This window comes from Amblyomma americanum, chromosome 7 (assembly GCF_052857255.1).
Source record: "Amblyomma americanum isolate KBUSLIRL-KWMA chromosome 7, ASM5285725v1, whole genome shotgun sequence".
In the NCBI taxonomy this organism is placed as follows: domain Eukaryota; kingdom Metazoa; phylum Arthropoda; class Arachnida; order Ixodida; family Ixodidae; genus Amblyomma; species Amblyomma americanum.
The window spans coordinates 18,618,298-18,639,670 of NC_135503.1; the positions used below are offsets into that span (position 1 = coordinate 18,618,298).

The 21,373-nt window shown below is 49.7% G+C and overlaps 1 protein-coding gene across 1 annotated transcript in view; it reads left to right on the forward strand.

The window, feature by feature from the left end:
* LOC144098611 (metabotropic glutamate receptor 3-like) overlaps nucleotides 1–21,373 on the forward strand; it is a 54,759-nt gene that overhangs the window by 16,594 nt on the left and 16,792 nt on the right. Inside the window, exon 3 of the mRNA XM_077631391.1 lies at nucleotides 18,909–19,243. Within this exon, the coding sequence (XP_077487517.1) occupies nucleotides 18,909–19,243 (335 nt within the window). The remainder of the gene's footprint in view (nucleotides 1–18,908; nucleotides 19,244–21,373) is intronic.

The following is a 21,373-nucleotide window of genomic DNA, read 5'->3' on the forward strand; positions in this document are numbered from 1 at the left end:
AGGCTCAGCGCGCGTTCATAGCGCGGTTGTCAGCCTGCGCGCTCACACAATCGCCCTACGCAGACTCACGTGCACCGCGACCAGCGGAGACTGTGGCGCGAGTGATACCCGCCCGCGATGAGCGGCGGCGAGGGTTCAGCACAGTACACACAGCGCTCGCGGGGTCAGCGGCGCAGCAACCTTCCGGGTTTACGTAACGAGGCGCCCTCTTGGCTGCCGCCGAAAAGAAGGCGGTCCCCTTCCCAGGACCCCTCCGTCGCGTAACGCGTCTCGTGCGCCCCGTGGGACGGACACGGTGGAGCGTATACCGTAAACGTTACGTCCGCGCGTGCTCGCCTCGCGTGCTTCCCCGCGCACGCACCCTGTATGTCCGCTTCCTACGCGGGAAGTTGTTTGGAGCTTGCGTGCGCGCATTAGTGCTCAAAAATGTTTTGTCCGTTTCTAAACATGGTCAGGACAAATAACGCGGAGAACAGATAACTGGTCGTCCGCCATGTGTTTCGAGAGTAGGGAGACGTAGCTGCGGACTGCAGAGTCTGGGCCGATGAGATTAGGAGATTTGCGGAGACGCAGGAAAGGGCAATCGGAGGGCAGTGGAAGAGGCTTTTGTCCAGCAGTGGCGTCATGGAAGAAGGAAAGCTTAGGAGAGCTCCTTGCTAGCCGAGCTGCATGAAGAAAAGTGTGCCGGAAATCACGTGTTTTCGCAAAGACTACTGGGAGTCTTTGGCCGATGGTGCAGCCAATTGTAACGCTCCGCGCAGTGTCGTCGTCTGCATCGTTGTCTGCTGCGCGTGCGCAGATGCGCTGAGACAACGGCAAGCTAGCTAGTGGGGCCCTCACGTCCGGCTTCAAAAAATTAGCTGCGGTTTAACTACTGCTGAACCTGGTTAGAGAGCGAAAGCTGGGGTGTATCGGGCAAGTAGACGCGGCTTGGCGTCTGTAACGTTGAGTGCGTCTCGCACACTGGATAGGCAGCGTGCCCCACCCTGGCAGGTGGCAGTTAATGGTTGATCGCGAGAGGTTGGTCACCCAATGAACGCTTGCGACCTATTCTACCGCCCTCTACCGGCACATCGAAAGGTCAAAGCCGAAGGTCAAAGGTCAAGTGGTGCGAAGATAAAATTCAGGGAGAAAACCGTGATGTTTCGTTGACAAGCGTGCTGTTGTGTCACTGCGCTGGTTCTTTCCGGCTTGATGTTCTGACACGTGCTGTTTTCTCTTTGTGTAGCGGTGCTGTTTCTTCCTTGTGTTGTTAGACGCTGTGCCATTTTCTGTGTGTTATAACGCCGCGTGCTGTTTTGTCTTTTTGTGTTTTTTTTTTCATTTCCCACAGACAACAATGCTTACTGCCCTGTAGTGCAGTACAGTATAGTGTCTACAAATTCGGTACAACCGAAATTGCAGATAGGATAAATGAGACTGCTAGAGACTTGCATCTTGCAGTCCTATATGACAGCAGCTCATACTCATATCGACGGAAGCATCACAGAGATAGATTTGGAACCATTACCAACACTTCACTGCAGACATCTTAGTTTAATCTGAGGTTTTTAGGTTTAGGTTCACGTTTATGGGATTTAACGTCCCAAAGCGACTCAGGCTATGATGGACGCCTTAAGTGGAGGCACAGTCCACCTCTAAACATGAAGGCACAGTCCACTGGATATAAATGTGAAGGTACAGTCCACTTCTTTATTACATTCGAAAGAAAAAAGCTCAGTTAGGACGATTACCCAAAATCTAAGCTGCTGCGCAGTAGACGACAGGTGAAGCGCATCCGCTTAGAGTTGGCCCGGTGGAATCAGCGGAAAAACAAACACCTGGTGAGCAAAGGAAGTCGTTGTCAGCTGCTCTGAGTTCCTGAACAGACAGAAAGAGGGGCAGCCGACAAAAATCGGCAGTAATTAGCCGAGCGCGGAAGTCCAGCAGAAGGAGAATGACGAAAGAACCGCTTCTTACCTTCACGTTTCTGTTCGCCCCCAGTGCTATTGTGTGGTTTTCCACACATTTCCCCAATGGCCGTCCACCCTGCTTCCATCAGGTCTTTCAGTGACCAGCACTAAGCAGTACACCGCGCGCCCGGCGCCTCAACGTCGGGCCGGAACTGTAATTTAGCTGTCCTTGCGCAGCCCTTGCTCTTCCATGCGATTCTAATGGCTGCTAAAACGACGGCCAGGAAAGACATACCGTGACCAGAACAAAACGGGCTGCCATTTAACTCTCTTTGTTCTCGAAGGAAACCCCAGATAGGCGACAGCCTAGAAGATCTTTGTTCCGCGGGGAGATATACCAGCCTCGCGAGAATCTCGCCTGCCTTTCTCCAAAGCAAGCGAGATTCTTCTCCCCCCCCCCCCCCCCCACTCCTCGCATTCTGCCTTTCTCCTAACGTGGCCGCGCTAATTGGTCAGAAGATGAGCAAACAAGCGTGTCTAGACACACCAGACACGCACACGAAACTAGCCACGTTGCGAAGGTCTTCGTTGATAAGCGTGTCCTTTTCCGAGCACTTTCGTTGTAGTGGGCGCAATGCACGTATGCTTCGCTCTTTTTTTTGCTTTTTATTTTATTTTTTACTTCTAAAAAGCCGGGCGAGAAAACTCCACAGAAGCGACAGCAGCAGTCGTGGCTGTCGTCAAGCGCGACCAGATCACGCTGCGCGCAGCGGCGCGTTCTGCAGGCTCAGCAGCGGATCTCTGTTAACATCCGAGAGGCGTACATGTTGCAGAGTAGAGACGCGTTCCTTACACACGTCTACGGGACTCGCATAGTCGTGACGACCAAGTAAGCGCGCCATTGTTCTCGCCACTACACACGGCCTTACACACGCGTGCGCACAAGGAGGCGTGGAGGCCTTCGGCCGCTCATCCGCCGTACGTGCTACTTGGTCAAGAGAAGGCGCCTCCTCTACTTCGCGTATAATGTCGCGGTGGGACGCTTTGTGTGCGCGACGGAAGGACAGGGGAAAGAGCTGCGACAAAAGGAGGGACTCGTGCGGCGGGGGATGCAGTCTGCACCGCGAAGCTGTCATCCTCTTCGCAATTGCGCGTCCGCTGATTGTTAGCGATGGGCTGCCGAGAGAAGAGGAAGCCCAGTGTCGTAGTAGCGCGCGCTAACGCGGCAGTGGAGGCTGGGGCGATTAAATATGCAAATCGGGGTCGGCGAGAGTGGATACAAGGACGTTGCATGAGCCGCTGCCGTGGAACGCAACGCTTCTAGACATCTGTTCTTTGAGACGGTCTTCACAGCGTTACGCGGTTGATGCGTGCAAAGGATGCGAACCTCTGTGTGAACGGCGCCTGGGGTCTTAAAATGCCGTTTGGCAGTAAACAAGGAGAATGAATCAAGAAGAAATACTTGCTAGAGCAGATAACGCTACTAATTCCCCGCAGTAGTATTAGCGCTACGCTTATTCGGCGCCCGTGTACTGTGCGATGTCAGTGCACGTTAAAGAACCCCAGGTCGTCGAAATTTCCGGAATCCTTCACTATGGCGTCCTTCACAGCCTTAGTCGCTTGGGGCGTTAAACCCCCGTAAACCAAAATCATTCTTGACCGAGAAAAGAGTTTATGAACGCGATTTTTTTCATATATTGCATGATTTCACTTCAACAATCAATATATCCTCAGATATCCCGTCGGCAGGCTTGCATATTCTTGCTATTAACATTTTTGCTATTGTCAAAAGCGTTCGCCATTGGTTTTACTAAGGCAGTATTCCGTGCTTGGTGCGAACGATGGAAAATCGCTAAAAGAAAGATTTTGCTAAACATGTGAAGAAGGGACCATTACCTTCAATATATCCATAACAGAACCTTATAATTTTCAAATATTTAAAATTTTAGCCCAAGAATGTTGGGCATGCCCACGACACGCTATCGGGCTTAAAGCTGAAGAAGTGGGTGGACCATGGTGTTCCTATCTGTCTCTACTCACGCATGACATCGGTAGATACGGGATTGTAGATTGTAGACATCGGTAGATACGGGCTTGTGTGAACGGCACTTTTCAACGCCCAGAATTACTCTCTGGTGCGCGAAATGTGTTGTTGATCGCGACCCGCAACGTCAAGAAAGGATACTTAGTTCGCTTCCTGCAGCTTTAAATTTCTGCGTTGCAACAGCTTCCTTTAATCCGGTGGCCCAAGAAGCGTGAATCCTGAACGCTGTGAGCGACGTGAGAAATAAAATCCGCGGCATCCTGAGAGGCGTCAGCGATGCAAGAAAGGTTCGAATAATTCACACATGCCTGCCCAAGGTCGCGGCAACGCCTTCTAAAGCTATCTCTCTATACACCAAGAAACAGAACAGAGGATAATACGCTTCTTCCGGCATTCTTGATCGGCCCGCGAACTTGCACATATGAGCGATGTTCGAGGCGGCTTTGTGTACATCTTCGTCACTTCCACATTCTCGGTGACCCCTCGAGAAAAAGCGTGCACTCTTACCAAAAAGAAAGCTCTTTTTTTTTTTCGTTTCCCTATCCACGCACGAACGCGCAGCACGAAGTGTACGCGACCTTCCGCCGGATGACGTGCTCAGGCATCCACGTCGGAAAGCCGATCTGCACCGGTCTCTCTTCCACCGCTGCTGATACACGCGCGGCCGGACGTGCTTTTATTACTCACTCTCTTTTTGTTTGGCTCTTTCGTATCCGGCAGCACAACGTAGTGGTGCTGGACGCGGCTTATAGCTCTCTTCGAGCAGCATCGGGCGGAGGCCTATCGCGAAACCGCACACGGATCACTGCACATCACCCCCCCCCCCTCCCCCCCGCCCGATCCACCGCCGGCCGATGGGGTCCCGTAATACGTGCCGTATATAGCGGTAGCGAAAAGCGTCGAAGACAACGGCGGCGGCATCCGGTCAGCCAGCTGCCGAGAGAGCGATTCGGCAGTTCTTCTTCCGGAACCCGATCCTCCGAGCCTTTCTTTCTCTCACGCGGCCAGGCAGCAACACGGCTTCGGAAGGGCCGCGCCAGTCATCACCGTGCAGCGGTGGCGAACTTGTGCCGGGGAACCGGTCGTTCCTTCTTCTTGAGACCCCCCCCCCCCCCCCCCCCCCATCTTTCTCTAATTAAGTCGAGAAACGGGTCGAATGCGTGTCCGCTAGCGTGTACGTACAACGTGCATGTGCCTATGAGTGTGCGTGTATGCAGGCGCGAGCTTCGTGTTAAGGATGATGGCGCCGTTTCCCTTCACCCTCCTCTGGTCCATCTACAACCCTCGCCGTTGCCGCGTTCGCAGGAGCAGTAAATCTTGATCGCGGTTTCCCTCTGAGCCGTTTCCCTGAGCAAAGGTGGCGGCACCGGTCGATGCAGTCCCGTTCGCTGAGATCCGCCTCTCCTTTGCCTTTTAGATCCATTGAAGGTTTCTCTGGTCCCTTGGCAGCCACTCTCGCCACAGTTGCGGTGGGGTCGGAAGTTAGCTGAAATCACCACACGTATTCAGACCACGGATTGTCCACTTTCTCGGAATGCCGGTCTGTGTGTTGTTTCCAGGAAGAAAGAAAAGGAAAGTGCACAGGCCTGCTCACTGGCTCAAGCCGAGCCACAATCACTACCGCGTGCAGATAGTAGGAGAGTTGAAAGATGGGATAGAAAGACAGGATAGTAAAGACGCGCGCTATAAAGACCAAGGCCGATCCCGGAGGCAGTGCAATACCGGGCCAACCGATGGCGGAAGTGAAGCAACCTTCAAACTCTCCGCCACATTTCCAAAAATAACTCCAATTGGGACCCGTATCAGATATCCTACGGGGTCCGGACCGAATGCAGGCTGTCGAACTGTTTCCGTGTCCTATACTGGCGCGCGATGATGCTTTGGGGAGAACAAAACTCTCGCGAAGGTTGCTGCTATGTAACGCGAGATTCAAGCGACATCTGTTTGCGACGGTGAATGCAATGCTGCTTGTTCGTTATTATTTGTCGTCTCTTGTAGAGTGCACCTGACGTCGCAATGCTCGAACAGCTCAGCATAGCGCCCGGAATGGGCACCAATGCATTTCTATCTGCTAGGGGGCGCTGGTGGGTGGGAGCTTACGACATACACAAAGACCGCGGCGTTTTCGTCGAAAGAGTATTATTACACTGCTAACGCTGTAAAAATAACAAAAAAAACGACCTCACACCAGTGTGTGTCACGGGATGAGGGGAAGCTTGGCCATCCGGAGCATCTCCCCTGGTCACTCAGAACCTGGCCTTGGTCATCATGCTCGACAGCAGAGCGCCATTATATCCACGGAGTCTGCTACCGCGGAAGGAGAGTCTTCCGACAGAACGGCATGTGGAGCGCGTTCTGCTTGAGTGATGAAGTGCAGGTGTGATGTGGCCGAAGTAAAGATGGAGTACACCCAGCAGGAGGCGCGTTGAAAGGGCGCGTGACCTGAGCACGTATAGGTCTATAATTTAACTGTTGGCAGGCAGGAAGCGATTACGGTGTCAGGAAGAATGAGCGCCCCCCTCTTTGTTTCCTCTCGAATCCGGATCGTGGTGTTACGCTGAAGACCGATGGTGTTGCAGATCACCGGCGCCAGCGGAGATGACTCCCGAGGCACCGACGCGGAGCAAAGGTGTAATTAAGGCGATCCTACTTTTTTACTGCAGCGAGGTGAACATGAAACAAGGCACTGGACGCTCGAAGAAGAGGCAGAAGATGCCGGTCAGGACAGCGATCGGGTCACACGAGCTCTTATCGGGCGTCGATGCTATATCCACTGGGTATTGTGTCAGGCGCTTTTTACGCCTTAACATTTCTTATTCTATGCGGTATTGGTTTTGACCTCCTCGGAAGCATCTTGCTAAGGGTACATAACTTCAACCGCATTGTTTAGTTTTTCACGGGATAGTTTAAAGCAAGCGGTACACAATACGACCGACCATACAGCGTTCCTCGCACGCTGTTTATTTGTTTAAGAATTTGGAGTAAATTTCGTAAGCTATCGTCCAAAGAAAGTAAGGGAGAAGTAAAAGTGCAAGTCCCAGCATTATGGTATACCAGCAGCATCCGCAGAGTGTGCGATATGGGCTCAAGTTCACAGAGCAAGAAAAAAAAGTGAGCAAACGCAGTCTGAGAGAGAAAGCATTTTAAGAGCCCATAATCTGGCGCCCATTTCCTGCCCTTCATTTCCTTTACAATATGTTCTTGACATGCTGGACGACCGGTACGGGAAGTGACACAGGCATCCACGCTCCCCGGACCTTGTGTCTGCGGTAAGGGTCGTATGGCGTGGGTGATTGTTAGACAATAAAATAGTCCTTGCAGCATTCGGATAAATGGCTCTTGCTGTCAGGGTATCCTCCGCACTATCTACACTTTAGTGCGTTTAAGGACCCGTTAATTTAGCGCACGAAGTGTGCGAAGCACTAGCGTTTGTGCTCTGCGACATATATCGTGGCGTTTTCCGTGTTAAAAGGAAAACACACTACAGGACAAGTTCTGTTTTGCAGGCCTTGACATGTGTGCGTGCCAGTGCATTTTCCTCATTCAGAGTTTTTCCTGTCTTTATTTTCGTGTATGCAAACGTGAGCATATTCTGTAACATCAACACGCATACTGCTAACGTTTCCGACAGTTTTTGTGAATGCAGAGTTATCGCTCAGTGGTCCTGACAGTAGTTACGTCAGTCAGGATCGTCAGTGACGGGACTTCTCGCCAGCTCGTCAAGCCAAGCGGCTTTCTATCTGAGCAAAAAACCAGCATTCAAAGTGCAGCCCACTCAGGCAAAGCTCTCTGTGAGGCATTCGTACTGCATCGTTGGAGAGCCATGTGTAGCTCGAAGCGGACAATTCTGACCACGCGTGTGGTTGTGAAAAGGTGAAAAAGGAAAACTAAATTTTCATAATTTCTGCTCATTCAAGAGGCAACGAAGTGAGAGCTACGGTGCGAAGCGTAGCAGTTTGGGCGAGTTGATTATGCTAAAATACACATTTGTAGCGCAGCCACAGCGCGTTGGAAGTAAGGAGGAGACGGCGCACACGAACCAGATAGCCGAACCGCGCTAAGCCTCCACTCACAAATTGATCTACGGCACGAATGCGTGAGAACACAGCTTTGTGAATCTGACCCAAGTTCTGCGCCACTTGTCCGAGGTAGCCTTTCCTCCGCTTTTTCGTGTGACTCTACGGAGACGAAGCTTCTTGAGCGCCTCTTGGCGGCACGGGGACAACTGGAGCGCATCCCTAGCGGCGAGAACCAGGCTGCCGAGGGCCTTCTTCTCCTTGGGACCAAGCTGGCGTGCCGACCCAGCGACGACGACGACAAAACGCGGCGCGTAACCACGCGACCGTGGCCCCCAACAACAACGGCTGCTTCGTCCGGCTGGGCCGCCGCGATCACTCGGCGGGCACGGATTTCCGACGGCACTCCTCGCGTGGTCATCGTCGCCGCCAAGCTTCACGACGACTGCCCAGCTAAGAGAGAGGAGGGGACATCCTCCTCGCCCTCTTCCTCCGGTTGAGTCGCTTTTGGTCCACCGGCCGTGCGGAATCTGAGGCGAGAGAGGGACGGACAGAATGCCCACAGGACCCGCCTCGTCAATCCAGCACAATTCTTCCTCTCCACGGACACGCATCTCACTGCCGAAGAGCAGTCAAACTGCCGCAGTGGCTTCCTTCCTTTTTTTCTCTCTATCTCTCTCCCTCCCTTTCTGACCTCCTTGGTATAGATACTCTCCATCTCTGTTTATTTTATGAGGACGCCTCTGTTCTTTTTTGTTTTATTGAGTTTGCTAATCGGTCTGTTTTTCGGAAGGTATCCCTTGTTTAGATCCATCGATTTCGCGCAGTCACTCTTGAGGTATTTCGCGTCAGGCGGAGGAAGAGGTATGACCGGAGTCCTTGGTATAACCCTGCGCATGGCACGAAACTGTCCATTCTAGTTTATTTCGTTGCTTCTTTTAGATTTTTACTGCATGCGCGTTGACTTGACGGATTCCTACTGCAATAAAAACGTCAGGGAGTAGGTAAACATTCTTCGAAATGAGGCCTCCGCTTTGAACGCGCAGAGACACTTGGACGTCAAAATAAACATCAGGCTTAAAGCGCAGCGATGAGTTAGGAAACCGGAGGAGAGAACATCAAGGAGAAACAGAGCGCAACGATTTGATAACGTGCTCATTACTTCGACGTTGGGGAAACAAATCATTTCCTGTCAGGCCCGGGATAAAGCTCAAAGCACCACGGGGTAACGACGTCCCCACGCGCACTTCCGGCGACGGGCATACAAATTAAGGCGGGCAGAGGCGGCAGAGAAAAAGACGGAAACTGTCACGTGATCACGTGAAGCCCTGCGCACCAAGGGTGGGTCCCACACGCCGAAAGCACTCCTTACATAACGCGACAGCCCGTTGATTATTCTCGCAACGATGAACACGTCAAGATTTTGATCACCGCCTCCTAATAAAAAAGAAAAGGCAGGGCCAGGTTGCAGTGACCGGTTGTTCTGTGGAATCTGGAAATTGCACCCTGTCTTCAGAAGAACGGACGGACTCGGTTCACTCGGCAAAGCGCATATAGCGCGCGACTGCTTAACGCCCCCCCACATCGTTGACTTCCACGCACTCCGATGCGGCTCGTGAGGCTTCTCGCTGCGACCTTACCCTACATCGCGTGAAAATAAACAAAAAAGTCCCCCGGCACACGCACACACACGCAGACACCGGCGACGATGGGCTTATCTCGAAGAAACTGTGTCTCCAGTATACGAACCCTCACAACGCCGCGTACACGTGACAGTTGCGCGCCAGTGCTGCCGTGGAAAGCGAGTCGGCGAGGGGTAAGCTGATAACAGAGCGCGCACGTATGGCACGCGCAGGCTCATAAACACACAATGATGACGGCGCCCTTGATTCTGCTGCCACAGTGAAGGGGGGGGGGGGGGGGCACCGTGGCCTATATCCCGTCACCACGACCACTGTCGTAACGGATGAGCGCGGCGAAAAAGAAAGGAATCTCGTAAAGGAATCTGAGAGTTCGCTTCGCTGTTTGACTGCGGAGCCGAGGAATACCTTCTTTGCTTTAATATGGAGACTGCGACCCCAACGTCCCGCGGAATCTACAATCGGCGACCTTCGCGACGAATCCAGACAGCCACGCCGGAGGGATGCGGTGATTGGTGTTAACGTTGCGATGAATGATAACCTCTTTACGTTGGAGTCTAGCTGGCTATTGTGTCTATCTTCTACGCCTCCCCCTCACTACCCCTTATCGCCCCCCTTAGTTTTATGACAGTGATATCCAAGAGAGCTTTCTTTTGGATAAATGAGATTGGTCGATTCAGCGTCGTAGCATACAATGCGGCCAGAAACTCTCGTGTTCAGCTGCTGGGCTACAGGAATGTTATCACCATGACATTGGTAGTCACGTGATGAGGATCGGTTTGAGAGTCACGGGGAGAGGGAGTTACGACACAGCCATCCCAGCTACCTCTATACCACATGCAGGAAACAGCGAAAAGCCGATGACATTTCTTAGTAAACCTCACAGTGACTATGCTTTTAAGAAATTTTACGTTAGGAGGCTGAGGTTGTTGCTTTAATCTATCAGAAAGAGCCTTGCAATTGTTGTCGGCATTTGCTCCACTGTAGCGTTACTCTAAATAAAAAGACCACTTAATCTTGGTTATTGAGTGATGTGCAGTCGTTCGGTGAAAAAAAAAAAAGGTTTTTGTCACGATGTTTTTATATGACGGGGTCACGTACGCGCGTGCTTTTTCCAGCGTGGCTCTCGAACAATATGACTCACCCGAAAACAAATAAAGCGCGTTTTTGGAATGCTTCCCACATGACACAAAAAAAGCATTTCTGTTTTGATCCGAAGTTTCCGTCGATAATGAAGGGACCGTTAGATGCGACGTGCTGGCTGGACGTTGCAGCATTTACCTGTCATTGTATACGTATTCATTCAGCTACGCTAGGCGAGGATTACTGAGAAAAAAGAAGCGCCTCGGTATTCTGTGCTTAATCTTAAAGGGATCTTTAAGATCCGTGCAGTGTTTCTGAATGTGGGATCGTGAACGATGCCAGATGAATGACTCGTGCTCAAAGATTCAGAGTGGACAGGCACTGTGACAGCCTCGCGACGTTCACCTTCTTCAGTTCGATCCGGCTGTCAGGCGCATGGATTTCAGCAAAGAACTGCATAGCCAATAAGGGGTGCGCGCCACACGACGCAGGATGTATTCGCGTGACGTGACAAGCACTATTTTTCGGAACAGAGCTAAAGTAGTGCCAGCCGGAGTACGCGGCGTTAAGCTGGTTAGACATGCGCGCAGCCTTTCACCGTGCTCAATATAACACAGAATAGCGGCCACTGTGATGTCGGTACAAGCTCCCTGTAGGTGCAATGGTTGTCGGCGGAGTGATAGACGTGTCACTCTGTGTACCGAACGTGAAAGTGAATGTAGTTGCACTGGCGATGAAAGTAATGCTGAATAGCCTCCAGAGCTACAATGTCTGCTGTTCGATCATGTAGTGCAGCACTTCTGAAGCTGCAGATACCTGGAGGGAAAAGGAAACTTTGGTCATCACACCTCCGGACCTTCAGGAGTGCTGCAGGTGCGTCATTACACGGCTGAACAGCAGTCCCTGTATAACCCTGGGGACTTTTGAACACTGCTCTATCTGAATAAACGAATTCGAAAAGCCGGATGTACAGTCAGGGTCAAAAGTCTCTGACCCCCCCCCCCCCCCCCCCCCCCTTAAGTTCCGAACAGTGCGGCGCTGTATGTCTCGACACCAGGAGTACATCGTCAGGTGGCTCTCGGATACAGTGCGGCAAGGTTCAGAACTTGAAGCGGAGTCGGAGACCTTTGACCCCGACTATGCGTATTCGTGGTGTTTGCGATCATCGCAAACTTCGTTATGCTTATAAACTTGTAACCGATAGCCTAGTTTGCTTGCAATTTTTTGGTTTACTGAAAAATGTTTATACGCTGCCCTACCCGGCTGACTCAAAGCATAGATCAACATCCAGTCACGGATAGTCACATGGGGGGTGCTGGTCACGGATTCACGCTCAGGTGTCATCGCGTTATCAGCGCCAGACATGAGACTATGCTCCCGATCGTTGTGGTAGCCCATGTTGCCACACTGTGTGTAGGCCTTTGAATTTACTGTAGGTCTGGGCATTAGCGAAAGACAGCAGCACGGCGACAGCTTTCGTAGAACTCAGCGTAGAACAAGCTCATTTTATTTTAGCCTCTCTTTAACAAAGGTCTCCACGCTGAGTAAGCCTCTCTATATGTCTCTTTATAATTTTTTTGTAGCTCTGAGCTGTTGACCATTTTCCAGGTTTCATCAACTAGACCAATCATTTACCTTGTTCAGCTGTAGTTTCTGCCACAGTTCAGGGAATCAGTGAGGCGAAGCGTGCCAAATTGCTCTCAGCAAACGACACTGCGACCAAATACAGCAAGTGCGTTTGCGTAGTGCGCCGAGGAGCTGTAATGGGGAGAAGGAAAGAAAAATAGAAAGCAAAACAGTCATTTTTCGACAGGGAAAACGCTGCGCGAAGGCCGCCGTCACGTTCCAGTGGGAAAGCTTAATGGAGAGCGCACGGCCGCTGTCGTGTTGCTGTTCCGACACGTGCGACCTCTGCGGGGCGCTGCAAATACGCGCCTTTAATGTGCTGTCTTAATCTATTTGTTACTATAAAATGAAATTTTTAAGCATTGCATTATATGAGTAATCATCGCAGTAATCAGAATACAAAGAAATTCTAAACAGCAATCCGATACAAGCTTTCTTAACAGCAAAAACCCATACATTTAGAACCTGCGGCGAGGTGTCTGCACAGTTTTGGTTGACCGAAACCCGCTTCTGGGCTCGTCGCTGAAGGCGGCTATCAGGTATGTTAGTACGAAAAACATGACGCGCATGATATAATAATTGGTTTTTTGGGGGAAAGGAAACGGCGCAGTATCTGTCTCATATATCGTTGGACACCTGAACCGCGCCGAGGGATAAGAGAGGGAGTGAAAGAAGAAAGGAAGAATTAGGTGCCGTCGTGGAGGGCTCCGGAATAATTTCGACCACCTGGGGATCTTTAACGTGCACTGACATCGCACAGCACACACGCGCGTTAGCGTTTTTACTCCATAAAAACGCAGCCGCCGCGGTCGGGTTCGAACCCGGGAACTCCGGATCAGTAGTCGAGAGCCCTAACCACTGAGCCACCGCGGCGGGTTGACGCGCATGACGACGAGGAAAATGGGACCTGATTCCATCGCGTTGATTGGCGCAGGCCTTTGGGACAAACAACGAAGTCAAACGAACCTGTTTGGAACGGTGACCACACTTAATAAATGACCAGGGCGGCGCGTGATAATTTTTTTTCTTAGTCGCAAAACTTGGACTGAGCGCATTCTTTTCTTGTTACTTCATATCGCAAAAGCTGTAAACGAAACTTTCTATGGGGTAAACGGCGCCGGCGCCTCCATTGCAGTCGTTATATGTCGGAAAACCCAGGTGTACACCTGCTTGTCATGAAGTCACTCTACAGGTTGGCATAGCTGGGCCATGAGGGGCACGTAAGCAACGGTCACGTGATCCAAATAATCTTGGCAGTGAGTGCTCTCCTGGATAGCTGCGGCGTATCCTTTGCAGCCACTCCTTGAACTCTGTGGACGGCAGGGTCTGAAACGTTCTTGTTTGGTATCGTCCTCGAATCACTGCTCGTACGTGATGCGGGGTCGCCTAATACGCGCGTTCTTACGGCATTTGCTGCACAGCTGCTTCGGTGCGTTGTTCACAAAGCGTTTTTCGGCACAGTTCAGACAACAGAACAGCGAGTGTGCGATGGTGGCCAAAAACAGCAGCAACCGCACTGTGGTCCAAAAGCTATCACTACCGGCTAAGTCCATTCGGCGTGCGTAATGACGAAGTATTTCGAGATGTGTAGGAGGTCGAAAGCGTCGATCATGTGTCCATTTAGCCAAAATCGAAATCAAGAAATGACTGAAGCGAACTTTAGCGGTGTTTCACAGTTACAACTTCAAACTGGAAGTAGCGGGATACAACGACAGTCACTGAAGTCAAGGTTAAAACAAGAGAAGTGTTACTTTGGATGTGTAGCATGAACGATTAAATTTATTAAGTTTGGTCGGCTGCAAATGTTCCTGATTTCTAGTACGACCTGGATTTTCGCTGTTGCCCGACTGGTATTCTAGTCAATATATTTGGCATCCGAGAATAAGTGCTAGCTCCAGAATATTTAGGCGTGATATAATTATCAAAATTCATGCGAGTTTCTTTCCCACACTGGAGTTCACCATGTTAGCATCACTGAGGTGATGTGCGCGGCTCTGGAACTGTATCTAATTTCATTTGCGAGAGTTATTTAAACTACTTTCCTGTCAAATTACAAATCCTGCATTCATACATGTAGCGTTACTTTGCTGCATACCCGTGCTATCAAAATAAGTTACATTGTAGCAGCATTCCACTTGAAAAACAGGTTAAAGTTCAGCATTCAATTCGACCTTAAAAGCTACCTTGTTTTTTCCCCCTGAAATTCGTACTGAATTTGATCCACGATATTTCACATTTCTTGCACTCCTCTATATTTTTTACATTGTTGATAAATTGAAGAAAGAGAATAAGAAAAGACCGCAATACACCTGCCAGAATCAAACGCATTACTTCACGCATTCGGCTCCAAGTTAGCGTGTGCTTTGTCCGTGTATTGCGTGCGGTGCCTTTACTTAATGAACTGGAAAAAAAAGTTAACGACAAAACTGTGTCGAAAATAGGACAAAATCAGTAGTAGTTTTGTCGTAAAAACAGAATTTTCTATTGTTTTCTAGCATTATTCTGTACTTCTGTAGATTTTTTTTTCTGTAGTAGTTTTCTGTGGTATGGAAAATTCTGTTGTTACTAGAAATTATTGGCCAATAAAGTTACAGAAAACCTGTTGTGACGACAGAAACTTTTATGTTGCGTTTTTCGACTGGGAAGCCTTTGTTCGTGGAGTGTCCCGTGCCCGCACACCGTAGTAATATATAGTTAGCAGAGTTGCCAAGTTTGCGAGAAAAGCGACGAAAACAGTTTCACCATTCCTTTTCTCTTTCTCTCTCAATGGTCACGTGACTTGCCTTAATCTACTCTCATCTTTATGCAAAACTCGAACCGGCGCAGCGAAGGTCGTTTTGGACGAAACGCAGGATGTAAACAGCTCGCCACAATCAAAGATTACATCAACACCCTTCGTCGCGCAGTAGCTGGCAATTTATTGCAAAACTAGCTCGCTAGTGCACACCATCAGTCTCAATTTCGCGCTGGTTCAGGGATAGCATGAGTAACCTCAAAGTGTGGAGAGGAGAAACTAGTAGGTATATTCAATGGAAGTGATACAATGCTGCGAGAAAAGCACGTGATGTCTACATGCCGCTTTTCTCGGAGTTGCTCGGTTGCACGAGAAACAGTTCGCGAACTATCCCTTCTTTTTTTTTTTTTTTTTTGGCGAGACCAATTCCAGTATGGAAACGCGATTGAACGAGCGGCAGCTTTTCTCTTGTATGGGACTAAGTAGCGAACCTTGACTATGAGGCAAGGGTATACTGCGTGTTTTCTGCCACTTTACACCCCGTATTCAATATTACAATAGACATATTATATAGGGAACCAGAATTTAGATCGAGAAAATAGCGGAAAACCTGGTTGTTTATTGCAGCTAAGGCATTTAGCCAGTCCTTCTCGTTGGCGGCAGCTCGCTGTTGGCAAAAAGGAAGCTGTTTAGACGCACTTCGTTTCCTTAATGCCTGCGCAATAACTAGCATTCGTTCCCACATCAAGGCTGCCGCCATGTAGAAGAATCTCACTATTAAAACGTAGAATGAAGAACGGACTCGTCAAGCCGCCTATTGACGGCTTTTTTCCGTCGTCCTCCATCTGTGTACTGCACATGGTGGAAATAAAGTCTTCTTCTTCTTCTTCTTCTACCTTCAGATGCTCCCCCCATTTTGACACGCCACCTCAAGGTTTACTGCAATGAAAGTGCGTTGACGAATTATAAGGAATAAACCACGAAAATCCCGTCAGCAGCTCATACAATGCTCTCCAGTTCCGCTACCACTGATCTACCAATGTGGCAGGGGTGTGCGTGTGTGTGCGTGTGTGTGGGGGGGGGGGAGGCATTACAGAGGTAAATGTAATCATGGAAGTGTTTCCGCCACGACCGGCGTGACGTCAACCCCATACCCCATGACATACGTCACTACAAGCAGAGATTAATGTCAGAGGGTAGAATGAAATGAAAACGAAGTGACGCGTTACAAATTACTGCCCAGCTGAACAACAAGCTGGGTCCTAAAGATTACCTGGACAACAGTAAAACGCACCCCTGCCTTTAAAGCCGACCATGAACCCGACACTGTGCATACATGTATAGCCACATACCTCGTATACTGCAAACGTGACTAACGTCGGAACTTGGTCTAGTTGGTTCATATTTACAAACTGTTGCGTATCTAGAGACAAGCGACGGTGTTCCTATCGTTCACTGTGCCTTGTCCTTTGATGCGTTGCAGCTCATGAATTGTGCCTCCATAATCACGTAGGGTAGGAGTATAGGCTCTCTATGTTATCCAGGTGCAACTTGGAAGAATAGGAATATAACGAAGTTCTATACGAAGGAGACAGCCTTAATAGAATACACGGGGTTTCTGTGGCCAATAGGTGGGTATGCATCTAAGCAGCAATCGCACCAGCGTCCTGTGAGTGCATCTGAATTTTTATTTATTTACTTTTTTCCCTGAACAGGCTCGCGTTCTCGCGAGTAAAGCGACAGGACAAACAGCATAAATTAGCGTGGGCAGTTAAAAAGAAATAGAAATATTTCCCAGCCAGCACCGCCTAAAGCACAACGGGCTTAAGATAAACAACAGCAAATCCACAACCAAACAAGTGGCCAGCAGATCACCGCCGTTGCCGGGTCGCTGTTCTCCGCCGGCGGCGCCGTTTGTGGCGGCCAACCAGAGCCCGACCGCAAGATGGCGTCTCGATTCGCACGACCACCGGGCCGTGCACTGTTGAGCCGTCTGCTGCTGCTGCTGCCGCCGCACAGCCGCCGTGTGTCCTTTTCGGCTCCGTTCGGCCGTGTCTTCTTCTCCACGCACCGCGACGCAAACAGCTGCGCAGCGCGCGTCGCGCCGCCAGCGCCGCCGCACGGCCGTCGCGGAGAATCTTCTTTCTCTTCTCCGAGGTTCATTTACTGTGCTTTGTTATGCGCTCCTCGGATGGTTACGCGCCGGGAGCCGGTCGCGTGTTACGACGTCCGGGAGAAAGGCGTACCCGGCGGGGGATGCTTGGATTTGCCTTAAAGCCGTTTCGGGTGCAGGATGTAGATTCTGACCGATACGCGCAAATATTTGGCTCCAGGAAACACTTTCACATGGAGCAGCGGTGAAACACTGGAGAGTCGCAGTCATGCGACGCCGCGGTACACGTGCGGTCGCGCTCAGTATGACCTGTAACACGCCAAGGGCGGACGACCTTATTGCGGTTTTTGGCTTCATATCAGTTGTATCCGCATAGCCGCAAAAAGCAAGAAGCCTTATCTGTTCGGTTGATACCTAAATACAAGGCATTTAATCAGCAGTGGGTCCGCGCTGTTTCCTAGAAGAAGTTCCGACCTCGTACTGCCTGGTTCGAGCCGTACTGAGGCTGGGCTGTGCATGCTATGCATCTGCTGAGGCTCATTGTTAAAAAAAAAAACGAAGAAATCAAGAGTGACTCCATTTGTCTGGCGACTTAATGTTAGGTATTAAGACGTGAGAATCGAAAAGTGATGAGCTGAGGACAAGCAGAGGAAAAGTTCCTGTGTCGATACCGAGGAACGTAGCGTACTCTCAGTTCTCCGGACCTTCTTTGGCTAATGGTCGGAAGAAAGAATTTGAGCTCTATGCTTGCCTTCTCCTTCATCATGTCGCGTACTCTATCTTTTTACTTCCTAGTGCACAAAATGATAGAACCGTCGCAAGCGATGTTCAGTCGACGTCGTGCGTTCAGACTTCGCCAGTGGCGTCTTTAAGCTTTTTTTTTTTTTCTACAGTAGGTAAAAAAAAAACGCCCCCTCTCTCAACCTGCAACACTTCAGTTCTTTCTCTTTTGATATCAATGACTTTCTTGGTCACCCTGAAGACGTATCGTCAGTCACGCCCCTTCTGTTATTCCAGGATTTAGCCGTCAGCAATAAGCATGGATAATTTGCGCGCAGACTATACCCGTCAAATTGTTCTTTGACAATGTCTACACTGAGCCATTTGAAGCTTGAAGATGTGCTGCTCACTCACCGGTGGGAAATGAAAAATACAGAATTATTGTAGTATCAGGCAAGAAGAAACAATTACAATTTGATTCACCCGATAGAAAGAACGGGAATACGTATACATGGATGATGGTGCTAGGAAAAAGCGCACACTGTCACTTGTACGGAGATAGCAGGAAGTAGTCGCTAAGAAGATGCGCGTTTAGGAATAAGGGAGAAAGAAACTTACAGTGGGAAACGCGAAACGGCCTACAACTTTCTAAAAATGCTGCAGAATTTCATTCAATGTCCAATTTTCAAGATTTATGTGACCTTGGTTCAATCTGTCCAGTAATACCGCAAGTCTGTTATGTCGTGTCCGCGAACCATAAGTTATTTCGAAAGGTCTAGCTTTCCTAGGCTCAGCGCTTCGTGTCTGGCGGGTTGCACTGCTTTCTTGTAACTTGACCAGATATTGCAGAAAGGAACTATTATTATTAGTTTTTGTTTTTAAGCTCTTTAATAGAATATAGTTTAACTGTTTTGTAACAGGGACTACATTGTATTAGTCAAAAAGGTGATATGCGGGAGATTAAAAAGGGGCAAACTTTTCATGTCGTACCAACTAGGCTGCATAGTTACCGTGGTTTTCTATCTGTTCCTCGACTACAGGTTAACCCCGTTCACCACGGTCCGAATGGCGCCAGCGAAGCCAGCTGCCGCCGCGCTGCTGCTCTCTCTGTGCCTCCATTGGGGCGGCCTGAAGGTGGCGCAGGCCGAGGACCCTTCGCCGGCCATCTACCCGGGCCAAGCGAACATCGCCCTGCTCATGCCGCTGCGCACCGACGGGCGGAACGGGAGCACCAGTGGCGACGCTGCGGGGACGTCCAGCGGCGACGCGACGCCCTGTGGCTCCCTCGACCCCCGACGGGTGCGGCTGGCCCTCGCGGGAGTGTGGGCGGCGCAGCAGGCCAACTTCAGGAAGGCGCCCTCAGACTTCAATCTGGGTGAGAGCTCTCTCTGCTCGCTTCTGTCTGGTGTCCACCAAGTGCTCATCACTTGTGAATATAATAATATAATAAATGGCTCTGGGGGAAAGGAAATGGCGCAGTATCTGCAGCTCTCATATATCGTTGGACACCTGAACTGCGCCGTAAGGGAAGGGATAGAGGAGGGAGTGAAAGAAGAAAGGAAGAGAGAGGTGCCGTAGTGGAGGGCTCCGGAATAATTTCGACCACCTGGGGATCTTTAACGTGCACTGACATCGCACAGCGCACGGGCGCCTTAGCGTTTTTCCTCCATAAAAACGCAGCCGCCGCGGTCGGGTTCGAACCCGGGAACTCCGGATCAGTAGTCGAGCGCTTTAACCACTGAGCCACCGCGGCGGGGCATGTGATCACTTGTGGAAAAAAAAAATTATGGTTATGTGGGGGTTTAGCGTCCAAAAGCAACTCAGCCTATGAGGGACGCCGTAGTGGAGGGCTCCGGAAATTTCGACCACCAGGGGTTCTTTAACGTTCACTGACATCACACACCACACGGGCCTCTAGAATTTCGAGAACAAACAAAGCTAGTGGCGCCCTTGGCATGTCCCGAGGGCGTTCCAAATACCCAGTATGTACAGAGCTTCCGAACGCTGCATTTGCGTGCAGAAATGTAGAATGACATTAACGTGCCCAAGAAAAGTATCCTGAGTATACATAACAAAATGTGCTTATTCCGGTGCTCCCTTGGGTTCGCATTGCATGAGCCATCGCTTTCTGTTTTGTAGTATTTTTAAGGACGCCGACCGACCGTCCACATTGACCTCTCCTTCTTCTGTCCCCTCTTGCTTTTTATCTTTATCGTCATCTTTGTACACACCAGCGTAACGGTGCATTTCGCCGATGCCAACATCGCATCCCCCCAAAGAATCCCAAGGGTCGGCCGTATATGTGCCTCGGATTTTATACACGTGTAACCTTCGCTTGAATGTCGGCATCGACAATGGCCAAAGCTCCTCCATAAACCCTACAGATTCAGTTTTCACGTTCTAAATATGAAGAGGAGGAACCAGTTCAATTATGTGGTTACGCCTATAGCTTGGCGCACCAAATCAATAGTCGGTAGTCCGGTCTGAGCGACGCTGCCAGCTATAGGTAAGCCAGGCTGAAGGAATAGAGTTGGAGGGAGCACTGACATATAAGCGACAATCTCTTAGAGTGACGGAGTGAACACAACGGTAAGGGACACTTAGTCCAAGACGGCAGAGACTCTGGTAAGGTGACGAGGTTATGAAATAGAATGGGATATGGAGTGGTCGTGGCTGGCAGAAAGATGATGCAGTTCGAAACCACTTAGAGAGGTCTTTGTCGAGCAGCGAATCTAATCCGGCTAATGATGAACGAGGATTTAAAATGAATACTTAGTTCTCACCCTTAAAAGCAGCCGTAAAATAATAAGAGCGAGATAGAATCGAAATGACAGGGAACTGACCTGACCTGCAAGGATGATGTGAAAGCCTGAGAAATCTATTCTTTAAAGGCGATATGAAAGTGTTAAATATTTCTTATTATCGCTGCCCTGATTGCTAGCAGTTTCAGCGAAGCCGAATTTAAATACATTGAAACACGGCCTTTCATATGACTTCTACAGACCCCCATAGAAGAAAGAGTGAATTATGCAAATCCACGCAAAATAGTTATTTTTATTTCAACTTTTTAGTTTAACTAAGGCTTAAGGTAACATTTACCTTTATTTGTTAATAACTTCCCTGATGTCAACGACTGCGACCGCTTTAAATGTACTCACCCTCTTGAGCTCTCCGCGACGACGGCAGTTAGCTGATCATTAAAAATCACTTTCCTTTCACTTTCCTCGAAACGTGAAAAAAAGTAGCAAGACGTTCCAGATACGTCATTGAGCGCCCCAAGGCTTTCCTTGTATAGAAACAGAAAGGAAAAAAAAAAAAACACGCGAGCTTATGAGTGAACGACAAACGAGGCTGACTTCTATGGAAACTACTTATACCTTGTCTTGATAAAACCACTCATGGTAACTAAAGTTGCAGAGATGATAAATACAGCTAACATGTTTATTAATTCGCTGAAATGGTTGCACGCAGTTTAGGTTGTTGATTAGTTGGAGGCACCCGTCTG